The sequence below is a fragment of the Porites lutea genome, chromosome 2, assembly GCF_958299795.1.
Source record: "Porites lutea chromosome 2, jaPorLute2.1, whole genome shotgun sequence".
NCBI lineage: Eukaryota > Metazoa > Cnidaria > Anthozoa > Scleractinia > Poritidae > Porites > Porites lutea.
Window position 1 is genome coordinate 7,773,977 of NC_133202.1, and position 21,568 is coordinate 7,795,544.

The following is a 21,568-nucleotide window of genomic DNA, read 5'->3' on the forward strand; positions in this document are numbered from 1 at the left end:
TTACGAAATGGTAAAACAATATGCGGAAGCCTCTTTTACCCAGAATTGCATTTCCTCCATGACCTCCTCCAGTCTCCTGTGAACCTCGGCAGCAGTGGGTCGTTCTTTTGCTTCTTTCTGTAAAGCATCGAGAGTGATGCTTTTCATTGTGTTGGAGCCTTGTGCTCCGTCTGAAAATGCAGCTTGAATAATAATATTTCGCCGACCATTTTCCACCATTGCAAAACCAAGGCCCACCTTTCGGTCACTGAACGCCTCTACTCGACGAAACGCACCATAAAATCTTTTACCCTTCACATCATCATAATCCCTTTGCAGGATTGCAAAGAAAATGGCACCAAGGGAAAACACGTCTGCTTTCTCTGTGTAATGACCTTCAAAAACTTCTGGAGCCATCCAGTGGGGTGTACCAACATGTGAGTTCATGCAATATTTTGCCAGCACTGAGTCATTACAAAGCCATGATGGCGTATTTGTTTTCAGTGCGATGAACGGTCTTGCTAAACCAAAATCAGCAAGCTTTACATCCTCAGTTTCGGTTAACAGCACATTCTCAGTTTTCAGATCGCGATGGACTACATTCTGTTCATGAAGATAGTCAAGGGCACTGGCGGCTTGCTTCATCCACTTTACGTTTACTATGTCACTGCTCGGTCGATGGAGGCGTTTGTTCAAGTTTCCCCCTGCGCAGTACTCCATCAAAATTAGTTCGTGCCAACTCTCAAAATCAAAGTGCTCCATGCTGTCTCGAGCAATCAGTGTAACCACATTTGCGTGAGAGATTTGTCCTAATATGTCAATTTCTTTCATTTCAACTAACGACTCTTCTGACTGATGGACGACATCTTTTAGCGCACACAGCATTCCAGTTGCCTTGTCCTTCACTTTGTACACATCACGAAAAGCCCCCGAACCGAGTGGTCGCTTAATTTTTACCAGTTTTCCTCCAACATTTAGAGTGGCCCCGAGGTTCAAGGGCATACTTTTCTTTCTGTTTTTCCACTTGTGATAAGACAACGTGTTTGTAAAAAAGTAGCCTGTTCCAGGCTTCGAGATGGTGGTGGAAAGTCGTTCAGTAATAAGAAATGCGAAAAACGCGCGGGGGCTGGGGAGGGACAGGGCGGCGCCACCGCCCCCTTTCCCAAGTCGTGTGCGTCTTATTTTCGCTTTGCTCGTTTTAATACGTTCCCACTATACTATCTGAGAGCCTGGCACAGGCTAGTAAAAAAGTATCTTATTATATAGCCAAGTGAAGCGAATGCTGTAGCCCGCGTAGCATGGCGGTTTTGGTTGGGCGCGCTAAATAGGCGGGCGAGGGCAGAGAAACTGCGAGGAGATTGGGGCGGGACAAATGCTGCGTTCTAATTGGCTACCCGAGAGCTCAAGATGCTCGGGATTTCCCACTTTGTCCCGCGAGAACAGATTTTGTTTTGGCCTTATAGTAAATCCTTTATTGACCCGCTAGCTTGTTCGGTGAAGATGGCTAGCTAGTATGGTGATTTGTTTTGAACTTGAACTTCGACGAGCATTAAAATGGAAAAAAAAAATGGCCAATTTCCAACCATCTAGACCTTACGCTTGCAAAGCTGCTAAGTTTTACTTACCCAAAGATGTGTGTTTGAAGACAAGACAAATCTCAAGTTATTTTACTTTGCATCTAATTACAGTCGGAAAGTTGAAAAAATTCAAGAAAAGTTTCAAGTGACTTGAAAACCATCCTAACCGACTTAGCGAAATTACAGTTTATTGAGCTATGAAGAAGGCGAAACATGTCAATTAATGTTAATTATGTTGCGAGGTAAAATAGCCTTAAGTTAACCTGAAGTAAAAAAGAAACGGTTGTGTGTGAAGCTTTATTTTACTTGAAGTATTGAAAATCTACTTGTCTTGAAATATTTCTTAGCTTATTTAGGTTCTAGTGTAAAGACTAATCAAAGTGTTGTATTTCTTAGAAAACTAAATAAGTCATGGATGACGTAGCCAGGGAAGGGACTGGAGGGGTTAAAACCTCTCTCCCAGCTTCAGACAAAAAATGAAACATATCATTGAAAGATGATTCATGGAAACAAAAATTTGAAAGAAACAATTTCTTTTTGCCTCCTCAAACGAATTTATGTAAACATTCACTGCATGAGTAACATACTCATTACAGACATCGACGAAGCCTTAGCCTGCATGGCCACCGTTTTCGTTCAGTTTTACTTTGAGCTAAGCGGGATTAGCGCACGAGACATGCAAGGGCATAGGTAAGAAGGAACGACTGCTACGCGACCTAACGCGAGCTTAAGGTTTTGCTGTTGTTTAGTAGAATAGTTCTTTTCAAACACTTCCATCTATTTTGGTCGCTACTATTAGGGAAGCTGTTGTGCTTATGACAGGTAACTAACTTCTGCGTTTGGGCGAAAGTTTACAGAGGCTTGCTCCATTTTCCTTTAAGTACCAAATCTCGAATTCTTATTATTATTTTTTTAGTCAGCTTTTTGGCATAGAAAATACTAACTGGACAAACGAACCGGAACAGGAAGGCTCCCTCAGCAATAAAAGCAATCATCAACTTCAGTTTCTTGGAATAAGGCCGGATGTCCAATATGCCTTAATTTTGCTATGTGCCGCAGAAAACAAATTTTTCTGTTTGTTGCGTTATATATTAGTAACCGTTTCTGATTTCTCCATTTTCTTTTCTTTTCCACTTTAAACTTAGCACCATTTATTAAGAAAAACTTCCTTCATTATCTCGTCAATATAGAAGCAGTGCAAAAGATGCAATGCCGTGATTATGAACTTCGAAGATTGATTATTACATAGTTAGTAGATTAACCTGAACGACTTGAATTTCCAATAACATACCTGGCCCTCGCAATGCCAACATTGACTCGTCACAAGTCGACCGCGAGAGCGCCAAATGCGCTAAGGACGCCCACAAAGCGAGCGAAAACGAATAAACTGAAAAGCTAGCTTCTCGCAAGATTTATCTCATGTTAATTCTGAGAAAACCGCATAGGAATATAAGCAATTTTTTACTTAGCCGCTTTAACTTGAAACAGTAACTATTTATAGCATTTTCAAGGCGTCCAGAAATATATATTTTCACGGGAAATAAAGCCTGCCCTTATTTCGTTTATTGTTTGTTTCATTAGGTGGTAGATTGAAAAAAAAAGGAACTTCCTTGTGCATTAAAACGCGTCCGATGTTTGGTTGCTAGTTGTAAAATATTCTTTGAATCCTCGTAAGCAACACTTTAAAACTAGTGCAGGTATCACATAATATTCTGTACTCAGCTTGACTGCTTGTCTCACCGACCGGTGCAGCCTCCAGTAAAATCCGCGGACCACAAAGTCAACAGCACCATCCTTCTGATGCTTGTTGATTCCCAGAATTGCTGAGCCTAACACTTCCTTGAATGTTCGTTATTCGGTTATGAATCTCTTCGGCGCTCGGGCGGTCATTTTTATTGTATTGCATCGCGTCGACAGCGATCCTTTTCAGCGCACCAGATCCTTGTGCGTAGGGTGAAAACTGAATGGTGATGTTTGAACCATAATTCGCCATTGCATACCCAATGCCAACTTTGCCCCCTCCAGGAATACGCTTGAACGCGCCGTACATGGGTTTGCCATTTATCATGACAAAATCTCGCTCCAGAATCGAGAAAAACAAGGTACCAAGCGAAAACACGTCGGCTTTCTCGGTGTAGCGGCCACTGAAAAATTCAGGAGCCACCCAATGTATCGGGCCAACTCCTGAATTCATGTAATATTGTGTATAGCATGACATCCACGACCCATCGTCACGAGAGGCGTCGATCCGCTTGAGCGCAATGTATTCTCGGGCCAGACCAAAGTCGGCCAACTTTACATCTTCCGTCGCAGTCAGCAGTACGTTGTCGGCTTTCAAGTCGCGGTGAACGATTCTTCTTGAGTGGAGGAAGGCAAGGGCTGCTGCCATTTGACGAATCCACTTGAAGTTGATTTCTTCGCTGCTCTGACGCGTGAGACGCTCGTTCAAGGTTCCCCCCACACAGTATTCGGTCAAAATCAACATGTGCAGACCTCGGGCATCCTGAAACTGCTCCGCTGCTATCACCGAAATCACGTTCTCGTGCGAGATTTGGTTCATGGTTCGAACCTCGCGAATAGCGTTGCGAATGTCTGAACCTTTCAAACACACGACATCTTTTAGTGCGTAGACGTTAGATGTTTCATCTATGACTTTGTAAACCACACCGAATGCCCCGTTGCCGAGTCTCTGCTGGATTCGTAGCACTTTACTTCCAACGGTAACTCTTGAATGGATTTGAAAGTTTCCAAAGGCTTGCTGCATTCTTGCTTTTATTCCCAGGCAGTCAGTAAAAACTTCTTCTTTATATCACTCGCTTATGCTTCCACGGCGAAACCGGGTTTCTCGGAAAACACCAGGCCCTCCTTATCACAAGTTACCAGTTATAGTGCGGAACCATATGTTTCCAAGAAAAGGCCGTAAACAGGCCACGTGATATTGCTCTGGACTTAAAAAATTCTATGCACGTACATATGAACCGCACTTATGCAAAGGCTTTAATAAACGTTATGGTTTATGAATCGAATGGATGGATTGATTAAAGAGATTTTTTGCCGGGAACATCACTCTTTTGACTATATGAACATGCAGAGCGCACGTAAAGTTATCATCGCAAACATATACGCAAGGCCTAAGAAAATTAAGAGATTATTTTTGAAGTCTGTCAAGCGACTCTTTCACCTAGTCCATATCGTTTATAAGATACAGCAACGCGATGTCTTTCATTTGAGTAATTTTATAGCGGATATAAATTGAAGCAATTTTCTCATTTTTTTTTTTTTGCTTTTCTAAATTTCCTTTTCTTTAACGGTTTCTCTATACGATTCACCTAATCTTGGTGAGGGACAGTACAGAATATTTAGTCAGTGTTGTTAATTTTCGCCTGTGATGACACGTATTTTAACTGTAGCTTGTTTTACACATAGAAAGAAATCCTTATTAAACATTTTAAAGAATTGTGAATATATTATCCGCATAGACTTCACTTAAAACGTATACGGTATTGAGGATAGTTTAGTTGTTGAGGTGTAGTTAGAATTTACTTGATTAATAAACAAATTCATCTTCTGAAAAGTAATAACAACAATAACAATAATTACTATAAGTCATTTGTTAGGAAAAAGCTGGAAACGACCCATACTTGTCTTTTATTTATTGTCCTCGGAAACCTTTGATTTCTCATCCTATTCGCACCTGAAATCAATGGATGTTGTGCTCCTTTGATTTGTTAACCGAGTGTATCATTTCTCCCAGAGATAACCTAGATGAATCAGGTTCCATTTTCGTTTTGCTTACCAAATACTTAAAATTCTGACAAATACTAAAAGAAGTTCTCGAATTAATAATTTGTTTTGACTTTCTATGTAAATTTGCGACTAGCTGATGCAAGAATCCCACCAGGGAGTGCTGTCAAAAACTCAAGCGCACATAGTTTCGTCTTAAAAACAGTATTTCTGCTCCATTTCACTCGCTTTAAAATTTGCTTACCTGCGAAACGGGACCGGTCTGTTATAAACATTTTAGTCTGTAACTATAGTGGGAAAACCATAAGATTTGTCGAGGTAAAACTTGCATATAATGAAAAGAACCTTCGCTTTGTTATCGAAAGTGTATTTCTTCTGAAACGGTTGTCAGTTTTATAAGTTATCTTGTTGGTTAGTAACAGCTTTGCAGCCTGATTCCGAAGTTTACTGAAAAGCCTCCTCTGTGCTGTTTCCAAGGATCATGGGGCATTCCATTGTTGGATGCACCTGACTCGGTTATAAATTTCCGCTGCGCTTGGACGGCGATCTTTGTTGTATTGCATGGCATTTAGAGCGATTCTTTGCAAAGCACTTGATCCTTGTGCACGAGCTCTTGAAAATTGAATGGTGATATTTGGATCATACGTTGCCATTGCAAACCCAATGCCAACTCTACAGACTCTACCCAGCCGAAAGTGGCCGCGGAAGTCAGCCTGAGGAATGGATACATAAGCACCGTAATAGGCTCTGCCTCTATATATGATAAAATCTCGCTCAAGGATTCCGAAAATTAAGGTTCCAAGCGAAAAATTGTCGGCTTTCTTGTTGTACCGGCGGTGGAAAAATTCAGGAGCCACCCAATGTGGCGGGCCAACCCTTGAATCTATGTAATTTTGAATATAACTCATCATGCCCGATCCATCGTCGCCATATTCCACAAACTGTTTGACTACGATGAATTTTTGAGGCAAACCAAAGTCGGCCAATTTGATATCACTCGTTGCAGTTAGCAGCACGTTATCAGCCTTTAAGTCGAGGTGAACTATATCATGCGAATGGAGGTAGGCAACAGCGCTGGATATTTTACGAATCCACCTTTCGTTGGTTTCATCACTACTCGGTCGATGGAGGCGCTCGTTCAAGTTTCCCCCAACACAAAACTCAGTCAAAATCAACATATGCAAACCTTGGGCATCGTGCAAGTGGTCGACTCCTATCAGGGAAATTACGTTCTCGTGCGAGAGTTGTTTTAAAATTTGAACCTCTCGAACAGCATTGTGAAATTGGGAAGCATTCAAACAAAGGACTTCCTTCAACGCATAGATTTTCCACGGTTCTTCTTCATCGACAGCTTTGTAAACGACACCAAAAGCCCCACTGCCAAGTATCTGCCGGATTCTAAGCACTAATCCATCTACTTGAATTCTTGTAGGAATCCTCACACAGGGCTGCTGCATTGAAGTCACTAGCCCTTTTTCCTTGTAAGGTGGCAAATTTTGCGGATAAAATATCGCCACCGTGTCGAGTTCAACTTAGGAAAGGCCCTTGCAAGCATGAGGGTATTTAAGTTTTGTATCGCGGGCGCAACAAATTAGGTTTGTCGTTTCCCAGCCTTTTTCCCGCTTCAGAATAATCGAGTATTTTTTATTTTAATCCACATTCAATAGTCCAGTTTCAAATTCGTTGGGGCCGCTAAGTAGAAGTACTCAAGATTCATTAAGACAGGGTTAGCCTCGGCCTACAGTAAAATATTCACAAATACCAGTGAGAGGATGCCAGAGTTTGAGTTTAAAACAATACAGACAGTTGTACAGGAACAGGTCTTCTTCTGACTGGAATTTGTGAATATTTTTTATAAATGAGTCTTCGGTGCTTCTAATCAATCTTGGTTTAGCATTTGTAGGTTAGTATACATAGCTTTGTAGTGAATCAGTCAGAAATAAATTTAAAAACACTATAACCTTTATCCCATAGGAAAAGTAGCCTCAATGCAGAGGTCCACGCAACACGTAAATATAACTGACTGGTTCCTCTTGCCGGATCTCTTATTAAAGAGATGCTGTAGCCAAGTGTCACTTAAAGTGTAAAATAAAACAAAACTGAATGCAAGGCTGGCAATACGAGAAAGGGCTGATTTACAGTATACAGAAAGGGGGCAACTGTAGTGTCAACTATTACTAGTTATAGGCCAATATTTCGGTTAACAAAATTAGCCTTCCTCAAGGCCAAAGCTATATTTATAGCACAGAGGCTACTGTTGTCATGAAATGTCAGCTTATAGACCTCTTCCATAATGGCGGTCTATTAACATATTCTCTTTATATGTATGATAATTAGCCTTTCTGGCCTCTTTAGCATGTGCAAAGTACAAAAGAATTCTTACTTTCAAACGAGGCCAGAAAGGCTAATTATCATACGTATAAAAGATTATATTAAAAGGCCACCATTTTGAAAAAGGTCTATTGGTTAAAGTAGACAATAGCCCATGTTCGATATATAAAAATTCTATTACAAAAAATATTATTCGTCACCAACAATTTGTTGAAAGTTTAGCAGAGCTTTCGGAACCCATCTGGATCCCTTCATCAGTGATGACGTTTGACGACGCCTCGTTTTGATCAGGCTACAAATTAAAATTGTCGCGACAGAAGAATCTCTACTCTGTCATTAAAATTCTAATAAGGTGACTCCGTGGGTTTAGGGTCAAAATTGCAAAGATTTCACGACTACATTGTCTCAATTCCCAGAAGAGACAAAGAAAACCAAAGCAAATATAGAAAAATGACCAGAGAGCCTCAGAGTCATGTTAGAATTTTAATATATCGAATGTGGGCTTACAGTTACTGAATCATTAATGGCTTACTCATTCATGAGTTGCCAAGTAGCGATATTTTGCGAAAGGAATCATGACCAATCGTCTTTCCTGGCGATCATCCGATGACCAAGATTGGGTGTGGGCCATAAGTGCGAAGCCATTGTTATTTAAGTCATTTTTCATTCTCATGCAAATAAACTTATTTTTTCGAGAAAGGTTTTGCACTTAGCCTCGTTTTGAAAGTGAGAACTTTTGGAACTCGGTAGTGGCCTTCTAGAGTGGCTCACCGTGTTTTGCGAGGGTTCGCGAGACACGTGTTTCCAGCAGGTGTTGATGTTACTTAGAACTTGGCCTATTGCAACAACAACAACACCAAATGTTGGGTGGTCGCCTGTGACCTCCCAAACATTGACAAGGTCAAGTTTTGGCAAAATGAAAATCAATCGTTAAGGAAATTAACGAAAGGTTATGTCAGAGGAGGTCAACATTGCCAGGGAAACAAAATTAACTTGCTTCCCGAGTCGAGTGACCATTAAGTGATTTTTCTTAGTCGTAATAGATATCAGTAGATCCAATATCAAAAGAAAGCAGTGGTGGCCTCGGTCTGACGTCAATGAATTCTGTCGGGGGAGCAGTTCAGTGATAGATGTCACGTGACTTTTAAGCAGCTGAAAAATTCCAGCTATTTCTAACAAGCTAATTTCCTTATAGACTGACGTACGCAACCCGCCAAGTGTAATCATATGATATAAACGGTTTTATAACACACACCTGAATTCGATCGGTTGTCACAAGTAAGTTTAGATTATGAATTATATTAGGCCGGATGTACGGCACTACTTAACATTTGCATTTGGTGGGATGAGATATTCTGTGAAGTGGTCGATTTCAATTATCAGGACCAGGGGCTATAAACAATGGAACATTTTAACCTTCTGCTTAAAATGTGGGCGCTGTCGTTCGCGACACACTTGACTGAGAGATTTTGGAGAGTTGTCTCTTTCGGTATAGCATTTTACAGCGTTCAGGGACTGAATTGAGAGGCCATGTGTACATGTATATAGATTTATGTATCAATTTGCATACGAGATAATTTCAACTTATCTATGGCAAAGTGAGCTGGGAAATGAAATGCGAAAATATAACCATGCAATTCGTTTTCAGTTTTCCAAAGGCGTTTTTATTGGGCCTTTGATGCGATGAGCGAGATGATACTATCATTTACGTAGCCTAGTATAGCAAGAACAAAGTTGTTGTTTTTTTTTTACGAGTGCTTGCCGTTTTAAGCAAGCCTGACAAACATTCTGAGATTATAATCTACCGGTTGAAGGGTGAAATAATTCAGAAGGATAAAACGTGCAATATTGTTTAGGATTGTAGAAACTGCGATAAAAAAAAATGGTCAAACAAATTGAAAAATAAAATTCATTATCAGGATTTAAATAAGTATGCGTATGACTGGTGTGCATTTGAATTAATTTGAATGAGAAATTTCAAAGTTCTTGGCAGTCTCTGATGGTAAGATTAAAAGAAAACTGAGAAAGTATCACTTTCCTTTCTTAATACCAAGACTGAATTGCGCCGGCATTCTAATGAATAGACTCGCGCGTTCAGCAAAAAACCATAAAGCGCCAGTCAAGGAAACGATTATTTCACCAAAAATAACAAAACTAAGTGCTTCCGGCATCGGTTTTTGACCAATTCAAGACATTCGATTCGGGGGGGTGGGGGGAGGGGGCACCCAAGAGAAATTTGGATAGAGACTTGTCTACCTTGTTTAAAACAAGACACCTTATTTTATGACCTTTTGCATACAGAATTAGGTAAATTTAAGAAAAAAAATTGTTGGTACCACAAATGTAGACCGCTTATTTGCAGTCTTCATACTGTTATAAAGGCTTCCGGTCCTAAAAGTAAGCAACAACGACGGCGACAGCTACGAAAACGTCACTCAAAAAGTCAATTCGCGCTGCTTCAGACTTTATCGCTCTTATTCCATCTCGTTTAATTCTTCAAATGTTGGCAATTTTTTTGGAGTTGAATTCTAAAGGACCGTGTCAAAGTTCAAGAAGAGAAAAAGAAATTTGTTGTCCTGTGTTCCCGTCACGACAAAAACGAAGCAGGGGCACCCAACGGCAATTTTCGGGAAAATATCTGTTCGGAAGACGATTTGAGATCTAGAATTTTCGGAACATTTGTTGTAAAATTTCTTACTTGCCTGCCTCTCCTAGGATTTTCGAACATCTACAAGATGGTATAATTACCCATTTTTAACCGATTTTGACCCCAAAAAAGGCCACCTAGAATTTTCGGGAGCCTTTTCCTGGCTGGAATTTTCGAGAAGGTAAGTTTTTATCCCTATAATTTTCGGATCACTAGACTTTCAGCTAGGAAATCCGAACAGATGAAAAGTTTTTAGGGGATAAAAATATGCCTATATCTACCGTTTTGAATACTAAAATGCGTTCAACAATGCTATGTTAAGTGGTTTTGAACTATATCTCGTTGGGTGCCCCTGACGAAGGCTAAGAACAGTGTACAAAAAAGCGAAAAGCACGTGCAAAGTTGTTGCTTTGCTAATATAAACCTATTACTTTTTTTTTCGTCAGTCGTTGCCGTTTCGTCGCTTAAGCCCCCTAATATTAGTGAAATTGTGTACCGTGTTTAAAACTCAAGTCCGGCCGAAAACTATACCCAGGTCAGCGGCACATACCATGAAGGCCACAAAGGGATTGCTCCCCCCCCCCCCCCCCGGAGTCTAAGGCCATGAATAGCGTACTCCTGCCGATTAACAAACCATAAAACCTAAAACTAAAAAAAGCACTTCAGTGAGTCAGCATTGTTTCAAATTAGATTTTTTATTACTTTTTTTTTTAACCATTGAAATGTCACGCTGGGATTTTTTTCAGCTTTTTCTTTAGACGCTTGTTTCCAACAGCGATTTCAAATTGAAAGAAACAGCGGCGAGGAAAGCTTTTAAACAGTATTTTGTTTTGACAACGAAACGCTAATCTGGATCGCAAATTGATGTTAATCTACAAAAGTAGTGATTAAAATCGACTTTTCGGGGAACTTTTGTAATAAGCTGCAAGGCACAAGAGATAACGATCGTCTTTAATAAACCCTTGACAGTTCTAAAACGGAATTTCCTGAATTGAAATTTGCAACATAGAGGCGAGACATTGTTAGCTTATGGGCAATCAATTCCCAGAGAAGTCATTAAGAGTTTTTTTTGGTGGCGTGGGTAAAAGTGCCTTTTAAATTGCAAATTTCCTAATCTATTTCGTTAGCTGTAGAACTCATGACACCTGCTTATGTCGCGGAAGATATTAAAACTGTATATAACTTATCTTTGCGTTTTGTTCAATGTAATTTGCAAGCGTTTGCATATAGTTTACTTTCGGTTTTCTCTTCCAGGGGTTCTTCGATACAAATGTCAAAATTTTTAACGAGGGTCCTTGCGAATCTACTCTCAGAGTTGCTCCAAATCAACCGCTTGCCCGCCTTCGTTCGAAATATTTCAGTGATCCGTTGAACTTATATAACCAGTTTTAGTCGACAAACAAGAAAGCAGAAGACATTCACTCAACACGGATTTTCTTTTCAAAACGTTTCGCGCGTGGGATAAGGAAGTTCCTTTTTAGTTACCTCTAGAATTTAGCGTTTTGATTTATTCACAATTTTTCGCATTCACTTGTTTCATATACGGATTCTCCTCAGCGAGAAAGGCACAATTCATAACCATGAATAAGCATTAATAGTGTTCAATTTTTTTTCGTAAACAAAACAATAAAACAGTCGGAAGTACCATTTTAGTTTCAATCATTTATTGTAAGACAAATCTGCTTTAGGTTTTTTATGGGGCTGGTGCATCAGAGATCACAAGTAGGGGGAGTGACTCTGCCTTTGTCATAATATCGAGTTTGTATCCGTTTGTGTCTTGCTTTACAATAGTCATACAAAAGACATTTTCAACCAAAAAATTTCATCCATTGCACCAAGATGGCCTCGTCAGTAGTATATTTGTCTTTCAAATCCGCACTGTTTTCGCTTTCAGATGGCTGTTCATCAACAGCTAGTTCTAAATTGTTGTTACAGTCGCGTCCAATTTCACTCTCTTTATTTTCGTGAGAAATATATTTGGCAAAAAATCCTGTTTTCAAATTTAACGCGGGAAGAATACAGTGTCGTTGGCTTTCTTTCTTGCTTGGAGGAAAAGATAAGCGACGGCTCGAGGCTGGCTGAGAATGCCTAGCTTTCTGAACTTCCAGAACTGGAGCATTAAAAGGAACAGGGACTAGAGACGACTTTCGTCTCCGTGTGTACACTTGTCGCCCTGCTTGATTACTGTCTGTTTGCATTTGTGGTCTGTTCTTAATACAGACAGATGACCCCGTCAATTGTGGGTCCACCGTTCTGCTCCATCTTTCTTGACGATCCGGCGACTTTTCCACCTGCTCCGCGGTAACTAAACACATGGGATCAGAATGCCTTCTAGGCGTCAATAAATCCCGAACTCCACTTCTCCATACCCCCTGCCCACTTTCAACCGAAGATCTTTTCCAAGAGGCGTTTTCTCTTTCAGCGCTCACACTGTAGCTGTCATTTGTACGCAGTGACAAGCTTTGAATAGTCCCCTGCGTTTTCAAACCAGCTGGCTCCGAATATCTTCGCCTTTGACAAGAAATAGGCGCATTAGAAGGGCGCCTTATTATCAAATACGAACCGTCCCGGTAAATTGCTGGTAAAGACATAGTTCTCGGTCGACGGTGGTAGCTTAATCCTTCACCCGCAGTAATAGTTTCGAATCCATGAGCTAACCTCGTGCTTTCCGAGTGACAATTATCGTCGCCAGATTCTGAGATTGTTTTTAGTTGAGTTGATTGTACAGAAAGACGTCTCTCGGTTACTCGTGGATGAGAAATGCTGTTCTCGTAACACCCCAATGGATACGCAACTTTTCCTCCGAAAATACTTTCCACCATGTTCGTCGACTGAACTTCGTACCACGATCCGACTGCCTCATAAATCCTGTCTATCGGAGATATATTTTCAGTTTTCTGGCAGATCCAAATCTTCTGAGGTGATCTATTGTTGAAATTGCCCAGTGCCCTTTGTAAGGAAGCTGACCTGTTCTCGAAAAACACAACTTACGAACAATGTTCGCACTGGAGGACGATTCTTCTACAAACGTAGTTTCAAAGCGAAAGCTTGCTTGTGGTCGTTTTGTTAATAAGTGTGTGCTTATAAATATTAACCACGGTTTGGCTACACGTAAAATTAATAACAACCATCGAAAGTGCTCTTTTTTTAGACCACTTATCATTCAAGACTGGTCAAGCATGGATCGAGTGTCACGAGCTTGCTCAACCGGCGCGCTTTATGTCTCTTGCATAATGATATCAAAACACATTTGCACCCTTAATGAGGCTGTTTTCATTCCTCTGGAATGACCCTGTCAGAAATGAAATTGTCACTTTTAAAATTGGTTTGCCTGAAAGAAGTATTTCGTGATTTAAATGGAGCATTTTTATCTCCCTAACAATGAGAACGGTTATCTTTATGGATCGCCAGGTGTAGGTATAAATGTCATAAATGAAAGGTCGTAGCCGAGCTGTTTCAGGAGGAAAAAGTATAAAAAACCAAACAAAAAATCGTCCATTTACTAGAGTAAAAAATACTTTCTTCCCAATAGTTAATACAGTATACGCATGCTCATGTTTCAACAGCATTTATAGATAATTTTCATTGTTTTCACGCGATGTGCGCGCTGAAGTTACATGGTAGCAGCTTGCAGAGTACAAAAGTGTTAAGTCTGTCGGAAAATATTCAAAACTCTTGCTAAAATAATGAGACTAAAGAAGATTATTTTGCATTTGCAGTCGTAAAATGTTCTTTAATTAATAAAGAGTAACTTTTTTCGTCTTAGAAGACACTCTTAAAATGATCAAACGACCGGGAATGAATATAATACAGATAGCTTGCTGGGGGGGGGGGGGGGGGAGGGGTAACTCCTGGGATTTCTTGGTGGTGGTGTGCCCGCGGTTCTCCAAATCCTGACCCAGTTTCAGAACAAAAAAAATGTCATTTCCACAATCGTTTTCAGACCTGGCCTCTAAAATCCATACCCGTGTGGTCACAAAACATAGCATTACATGTTTGCACAGAAATTAATTATATCATCATTGCTGAGATTAAAATTGCAACTAAAAGATTACTTAAAATCCCCCGGCAAAATCCATTTCGATTTCGCATATTCCACCCTCTTATTTATTTGGAATTGAAACGACCGAACACATTGATACACAACCGTAATTCCTTTGTAAACCATACCCAATTGAACGGCTCAAAATGGGCAAAATCTATAACCGTTCTCAGACCAAAACGGCACAAAAACTCTACCCTTTGGGGCGGCACATACCAATATGGCTTATATAAGGGAGTACCCCCCGGTACTCACAGCACTGGGCAACCGATGTAATTCATCAGATCCACTTCGTGAGCGATGATTGGGCCTATTATCTTGGTACCTCCCACCACCGAGCTCTAAAAATATCTGGCATAAATTAACGTCCGACGACATCCATTTTTCATTTTCAAATCAATGATTGCTATCATTTTGCCTGCGCTTATCTTCTTAGATTAAAAACAGGCATCCTCTATATTTTTTTCTTATATTACCTTTTCAACTAATGCCAAATTGAGTCAGTTTTTAAAAGTTTTACAAACCCGGACATACAGAACTCTGGATGCGCCGTTTATATAACACAGACCTTTGTACTGCTCAATTTAATTACAGGAAAACATTTTTTTCCTTGTGGTTTGTGACAATTGAAAAAATGACCTTGGCACTGAAGACGCCGTGCAATTATATAAAAAAATTCTCGCAATATTAGACAAATTTCTTTGGGTTAAAATGGTTTTTGTTTGTCTCTTTTTATCTCCCCAATAGCAATGGAAGTCAAACTGATGTACTTTTTGTGATTTATAGTAACATGCGATAACTGCGTTCTTTTCGAGACACTGGGCACGTGAAGATGGCGGGCGACGGCAACGATAACCTCAAAAAGAGCGATAAGTAATAAATAGGCAAAATGTAGCATACCACAGACATCGAACTTATCCCACTCGAACTTATCAACACTAAAAGAGAACAACATAGAGCACGCGAACGTTTTTGCATTGAAAAGTCACAAACTATGCAGCCACCGGGAATAAACTGAGAGGACGACCGTTAAACGATTTACGAACTCATTATTATTATATTCTTTATTTCATTTCAGTTTATTTTATTATTATTATCATTATAATTATTATATTTGTTTATATATTTTTATTTATTTCTAATATTTTCTTTTTTCATTGTTTTATTATTATTTACTTTTTATTTTTTATTCTATTTTTTTACATTTTATATTTTATTTATTTATCTTTAACTTTTATTTAATTTAATTTATTATTATTATTACTATTTTATTATTATTAAATACTTTTTATTTTACTTAATTTTTTTTTTCCAGTTACCAAACTATCTCATTTGTTTGAATCGTTTCTCGTTATTGGCTCATTTAGTTTTTTACATCACCTTTGTATCAAATTTCCAACTGCAACTCGTCGTTTATAATATCTGAATTGTAACGACTTTCCGATTCTTTATTAAATCCCCTGAAGAACGACGGCTTGTCCGTCCGAATATCGGAAAACCTCAAGTCGCTTTTCTCTTTGCTGTTTTGTTATTGATGTCTACAAAATGTAGCAACACCTATTTGTACATTTCGTTGTCGTCACTGCACGACTCAGACGAAGACAACGTGAAAATACTCGTAGGCTGGACGTAAACAAGTCACGGCGAAATATTCTTTGGCTTTCCAGGAGTCCATTGTAAGTGAGCGGGAATCAGTTCGTATGAAGAGTTCACTCGAAGGCGACGTTGTCGCCGCCGTGACCGTCCTGGGATCTGGGTCTACACTGTGTGGCCCCATGCAAGGGAATACGGGAAATGTTTGCTGGTGAAATGTGGCATCCTAGGCCTTGGAATCCGAAATAGAGCTCAAGGGATCCCGAATCCCACTAACGATTAGAATCCGGAATTCAAGTTCCACTGACAAAGACTGGAATCCAGTACCTGGAATCCGCAGTCACGGTATGGAATCCCAGAATTCAAGACTGTCTTGGATTCCCTTACTTTGGGCGAACTGTGGAGAGCAGGTTCGTGTAGCTGCGCACAGGAGACGCAGCCCCTCTGTTCAGAGGCCGACCTAAAACCCCTTACGAAGATGTACATAAGCAGGAGCCGGCTCCCGGCATATATAAGCGAAGCCCAGGGCTTATAAACGTCAGTTTACGGTATCTGATATTTGTATTAAGCCCCCAAATCCAATATTTTCTATTTGTCCACACTTTTAAACACCCTCTCCCACTTTTTGTTCATTTTTAACATTCGAAAAATCATCTAAAACTTCTTAAACATTTCAGTATCGAACCAATTACTCTGACCCTAACGAGCCATTGTTTAGACGCCCAGCTGGTTCCTTTTTAAAAAAACCTTGCCCGATTTCAGACCATAATGTGCAAAATCTATACCTTTCCAGACTTTTGAGACCAAAACGGCTAAAGAACCAAACCCTTTGGGACGGCATAGGAGTACCTCTTCCCCTTGGGTGCCAAACAGAATGAGGCAACAATCTCTGTAACTTTCCCCTGGTTTATGGCGTTAAAAATTAGGTTGTCGCTATCTATAAATTAGAATTGCTTCGTACAAAGCGTGTTATTTGAAATCACATGGCATAAACCGCTGCGGGGCTTTCGATACTTGCTTTAGAGGCAACTACTTTCTCCCTTAAATCACAATTTGATTTTATCAGAAATGCTCTTGGTTTTTTGCCATCTCAGTTTTAAAAGGAATAGCACACAAACTGCGGTTACGAACATCAGAAATAACAAAGTAACTGTCACTTCTGAAGATGTATGTTGAAGCATACGAAACGTCAAGTTCCTTTTATAAAAGTCAGTTGTACAATGCGTTTGTTATTTCTGATGTTTGTAACCGCAGTTTGTGTGTAATTCCTTTTGATTTTATTAAACCCGATAACATTACATTAAGCTAAAAAATCTCAGCACGTGATCAGTTTTTGGCCACCCCTACTCTGCTTACCCGTGCGAGTCACTTTATGTCAACGAAAACTAATCTCAAAGCACTAAAACGAATCTATTAATTGACATCTGCGTTATGGAAAGTAGTCTGTTACACAGCCGTTTTTACTGTCGTCACGCAACGCCTGAATTTTTTTGTCAGGCTTTCTTTTTGTAACTGCAAAAGTTGCGTATATAACTGAGATCGATCTACTTTCATATAATTCTTCACCCCGCAGTTCACATATATGATTTTTATATATTCATAACTTTAAAAGTAACATCAAGATGTATGCAGATGACCATGGAAGATGTGAAAAGCACTTAAAAGGCTGACCTCAAATTGGTACCGACTCAATTTGTTGAAATGTAATCCGAAAAAATATCAATTTAGTTTTTGTGCACCGGTTTTGTGCTCGCAGGGTGTCCCTTGGTGAATTTATTTTCAGATCAATTGACTTCATCATCAATAAAAGTGACTAAGTACTTCTTTTTTATTTTTATTTTTGTTGTCCTTAACTTAACTTTATTCCGTTAACTAGATTTACGATGCTCACATTTTCCTTTTTTGACAACTGTTTCATTTACTTCTACAATCGGAATGCAGCACTTTAACACATCACGCTGAGCTCGACATTAAAACATTGCTTCGCTACTTTAAGATCTAAACAAAGAAAAACAGTAAGAGAAAAGGGACCAATAGAGCCTGCGGCCTCATTCCAGCGGTTTCAGCACTGTTATTCAGGGGATTGTCGAGGTCCTTCACACCATAACATTGGTCATTTCCTGTTGCTCCAGGATCTCGATTATATTGCAGAAAGGATTGTAGTCGTTGTAGCTCAAATCTATTAATTCCTGGTCAGAAGATGAAAAGGTACATTCCGACCGTGACAGGTTCTTCAGGCACTTCTTTGCTTTGGCATTTTCCCTGTCGAAATGAAGAGAGACCAATGTGTCAGGAATTTTTTATGGTAGGGGGCGGCTGAAGTGGCGAAAGGGAGAAAGGGGCTGCTCGGGCGGAGCAGAGAAATTGGGGAGGCAGAGGGACTCAATCTACTTTGCATAATCGTTCCTAATATCTCCTTAACTATCTCCTAGTTAAATTCTTTAACCCTTAATGGCTCGGCATCACTCACTGGACGAAAAAAAGGATTTTGCACAAATTTGCTTTTGGCAAATATGTCGCAAGATTTTAAAAACAGATGAGTAAATCTGAGGCAAAGATGGTAAATGCAACATTTGCATTGCCCAGTTATTTACACCCCCTGTTTTTTGGACCATGCAAATGTGGCATTTACCATTTTTGCCCCTATCTGCCAGGAGTAAATTTGTCCAAATCCATTTTTCCGTCCAGTGACTTTTCCCTATCGATCTACTGCAAGTTGAAACTGGCGAGATTTGACAAGCTTGTCCCTGGAATTCTGAAGGAAAAGGCCGGGGAACATTGCTGTGTGGGGAAATGAGAGGAGACTGAAGGTCGGGGAAAAAATGGATAATTATGACATTAAGCATAGGTAGACTTCTAAACTATTTGCAAACCATGGCCACTGACTGCCACCACACCCTATAGGGTCATAGATAATATGGGAGTTAAGTATAGTGGATTGTTCTTGGCACGTAGCTAACTGGGAAGACTTTAAATTATTTTTTTTAAGATTCAACTTACGAGCAAAGATCTGGATCCGACTTGTTTGCAGCGAATTTATGATGGAAGGTTCTCAAACAATTGGTTGCATCAGTGGTAAACGAGCTGCGACATGGTGAGCCCACCGAAGGAATGGCTGGAACCTCATATCCACCTTTTAAACACATGACATTTTCTTTGACATACTTGCGTGCAAGGCTTTCGATGCGACTTTGAGACAAATAATGTCCAGCACAAATATGCCCAGTCTTTGTCAAACAAGCAATTAATCTCTCGCACTTAGCACTACGGACGAAAAATGGAAAATTAATGCATCATCTTGTCCAGAATTAAAGGGAGACATTTATATGTTATTAGCGCCGGCACTGCATTTCATCGTCCGTTAACTTTATAAATTGGGCTGGTATATGTGTTTTGGTCACCTACAGTATCCAAAACTATCCCATCCCACAATGCCTTTGAACACAACTCGGAACCTCAATACCCCTTGTTACAGAGATCAGTCTCTCATGTATAACTGAAACTCAACGTGAACCCACTTAACCTAGCTGTAGTTACATGTATGTCGACATGCATGTGCGTAGGAAAGCACCGAAGAGGAAGTTGGGCAAACAAATGCGAAGCAGTAGTTTAGGTATCTTTGCAAAAGACCGGGACTTCGATCTCTAACAGTAAAGTAGACTGCTTGCTGTTGGTTTTTCTCTCGAATTTCGTCCTTGAAATGTAATCCCACTAGCTCAAAAAGCTCAGAGAAAAAAAAGTTGCCGTGAAGACAGGAATTAGGGCGTTTCAAGGAACACAGTGAGGGGATATGTTTAAGAAAAGCTGGACCACAAGAAGTGCGCATGCGCAGTGAAAGTTCTCCTCGGCACACTGGAGTAGGTGGACAGCTCTTTTAATGGCCGCCTTCGCAACACCCCTTTTTCTCAACTCCCATACAAACTCTGTGTTTTTACATTCCCGTAAGCGGCCAGCTTCAATTACGGACAACTTTTTCGCGTTACGAACAACTGTTCTGTACCTGCAATCTCCATTAGGATCTTTCTGGAGTGTTTTAACAAAGACCGTTTGGCATTTCATGGCATCACAGAAATATTCCATGAATGTACATTTAACCAACGTCAGGAAGAGCTGTTGTTCTTCCTGCAGATAGGATGGCTAAAAGAAAACCGAGAGAGATTATTGCAATTGAAAGAGTGAATGATATTCAAAGTACAAAAAAAAAACACAAATAGATAAATGGATCAATCATTCAATAAAAGCTCAGATTGAGTGTAATTTGGCTTTTCTCAGCTGGTTATCCTAGTACTTGGCGTATTGCCGCTTTTCCTGGCAGCACAGTTGTGTACTGTGTCAGTTTACCACAATAATAAGCGAAGCGCCTAACAAAAATGGGAAACGAGTAAGGAGGAACGCGAAACGAGAAACTATCAAGGGCAAGAGGAGAGTGAAATAATTGAACAAAACAGAGAATGTGTAAGAGGATAGGCTTTGTATCCATATATTCTTCATTTTCCCGTCCTCAAGCTCGTTTCCATTGCCCGTTCGTCATTTAAGTAACTTCTCCTTTTAAGTTCCTTTTTTTTGTAAAAATTTCATGTTTGAATCATTGCCCATCATCTCAGATGACAGTCTCAGCCCTCGAATGTTTAAAAAGCGCTTCGATATTTTGATAAAAATGCATCTTTATAGCCCACTCAAATAAACCTATGAAAAGAGATAATCAGTCGTAAAATGTATAACCAATCAAAATAGAGAATAGGTTGCGCCCTTTTCTTGCAGGTTGATGAAATAAATCACGATGCCATTTTAAAAGCTCAAATCATAGCAGAAACACAGAAAACGACAAAAATTTTGTAAAATTCTCAATCTCGGTACTGGGCTTGTTCTCCGTCGTCTTTCTTTTGATGCAAAACGTTTTTTTTTTTGGCTTTATCTTATACATTGTAAGAAATTCCAGGCATAGTCACTGAAATGATCATAGTTAAGACTAAAGAATGCCTATTGTTGGACGGAGTTGTTTTTTGACTGTTCAGTTTGAGTGCAAGAACTGACATCACAGAATATGCAAGCAAAACAAAGGCACTTTTCTGCATGAATTAGCATGAAATTCGAGCAGTAGGTTCGGTTTTTGTAAAAAGGCAAAAGTCTTGAAATTAATGAAACCGAAGTTGACGGCTTACCAAACAAGAGAAGAATGCTTTTGAGGTACATTTCGCCTCTACGATGACTTCACTGTGGTGACCTGTTAACAGTTGATCTGTACTGAGACTAATTTGAACTTGAACTGCCAACTCGCATTTAAAAGCACAACAAGAAGACACAATGATGCATAAAAACTTGATGTAAAACTACTGCATGGTAACAACAGGAAGACAAAATGACGCAAAGAGACCGAGCGTAAAAATACTTTTAAATATGTTCCCGTGATGTACTTGGTACGTGGAAAACTGCGCCCTCCTCCCCCCCCCCTCCCTTCCCCCTTTCACAAGAAATATCACCCCCGCATTTTATTGTCTTTTTGTCACATTGTCATAAAAGAATGAGGAGTCCTTAGTTTGCTATAGAAAACGTACGTTTTTCTAAATTTTCTGACCCACCACTAAAACACTACTTAATTAGTTTCTCTTAGATTGTTCAGAACATCATCGAGCAAAACGAAAAATGAATTTATGT

The 21,568-nt window shown here is 39.8% G+C and overlaps 4 protein-coding genes and 1 pseudogene across 4 annotated transcripts; all 5 read right to left on the reverse strand.

The window, feature by feature from the left end:
- Positions 1–981, reverse strand: LOC140925549 (serine/threonine-protein kinase pdik1l-B-like). The gene has a single exon (XM_073375486.1). It carries the CDS (start codon positions 979–981, stop codon positions 1–3), a length of 981 nt encoding a protein of 326 aa, XP_073231587.1.
- A 318-nt stretch (positions 982–1,299) lies between these two features.
- On the reverse strand, positions 1,300–4,859 carry LOC140926560 (serine/threonine-protein kinase PDIK1L-like). The gene has a single exon (XM_073376288.1). It carries the CDS (start codon positions 4,318–4,320, stop codon positions 3,337–3,339), a length of 984 nt encoding a protein of 327 aa, XP_073232389.1. The 5' UTR covers positions 4,321–4,859; the 3' UTR covers positions 1,300–3,336.
- Positions 4,860–5,779: 920 nt separating this feature from the next.
- LOC140925550 (serine/threonine-protein kinase ULK3-like) lies at positions 5,780–6,757 on the reverse strand. Its single transcript, XM_073375488.1, has one exon. The coding sequence runs from the start codon at positions 6,755–6,757 to the stop codon at positions 5,780–5,782; it is 978 nt and encodes a 325-aa protein (XP_073231589.1).
- Positions 6,758–11,955: 5,198 nt separating this feature from the next.
- Positions 11,956–13,474, reverse strand: LOC140926561 (uncharacterized). The gene has a single exon (XM_073376289.1). It carries the CDS (start codon positions 13,098–13,100, stop codon positions 12,087–12,089), a length of 1,014 nt encoding a protein of 337 aa, XP_073232390.1. The 5' UTR covers positions 13,101–13,474; the 3' UTR covers positions 11,956–12,086.
- Positions 13,475–17,777: 4,303 nt separating this feature from the next.
- LOC140925551 (uncharacterized) lies at positions 17,778–21,106 on the reverse strand (annotated as a pseudogene).
- Between the last annotated feature and the right edge of the window lie 462 nt (positions 21,107–21,568).

Coding starts and splice junctions, on each gene's coding strand:
- LOC140925549 (XM_073375486.1), bottom strand. CDS start 981: ATGCCCTTGAACCTCGGGGCCACTCTAAATGTTGGAGGAAAACTGGTA.
- LOC140926560 (XM_073376288.1), bottom strand. CDS start 4,320: ATGCAGCAAGCCTTTGGAAACTTTCAAATCCATTCAAGAGTTACCGTT.
- LOC140925550 (XM_073375488.1), bottom strand. CDS start 6,757: ATGCAGCAGCCCTGTGTGAGGATTCCTACAAGAATTCAAGTAGATGGA.
- LOC140926561 (XM_073376289.1), bottom strand. CDS start 13,100: ATGGTGGAAAGTATTTTCGGAGGAAAAGTTGCGTATCCATTGGGGTGT.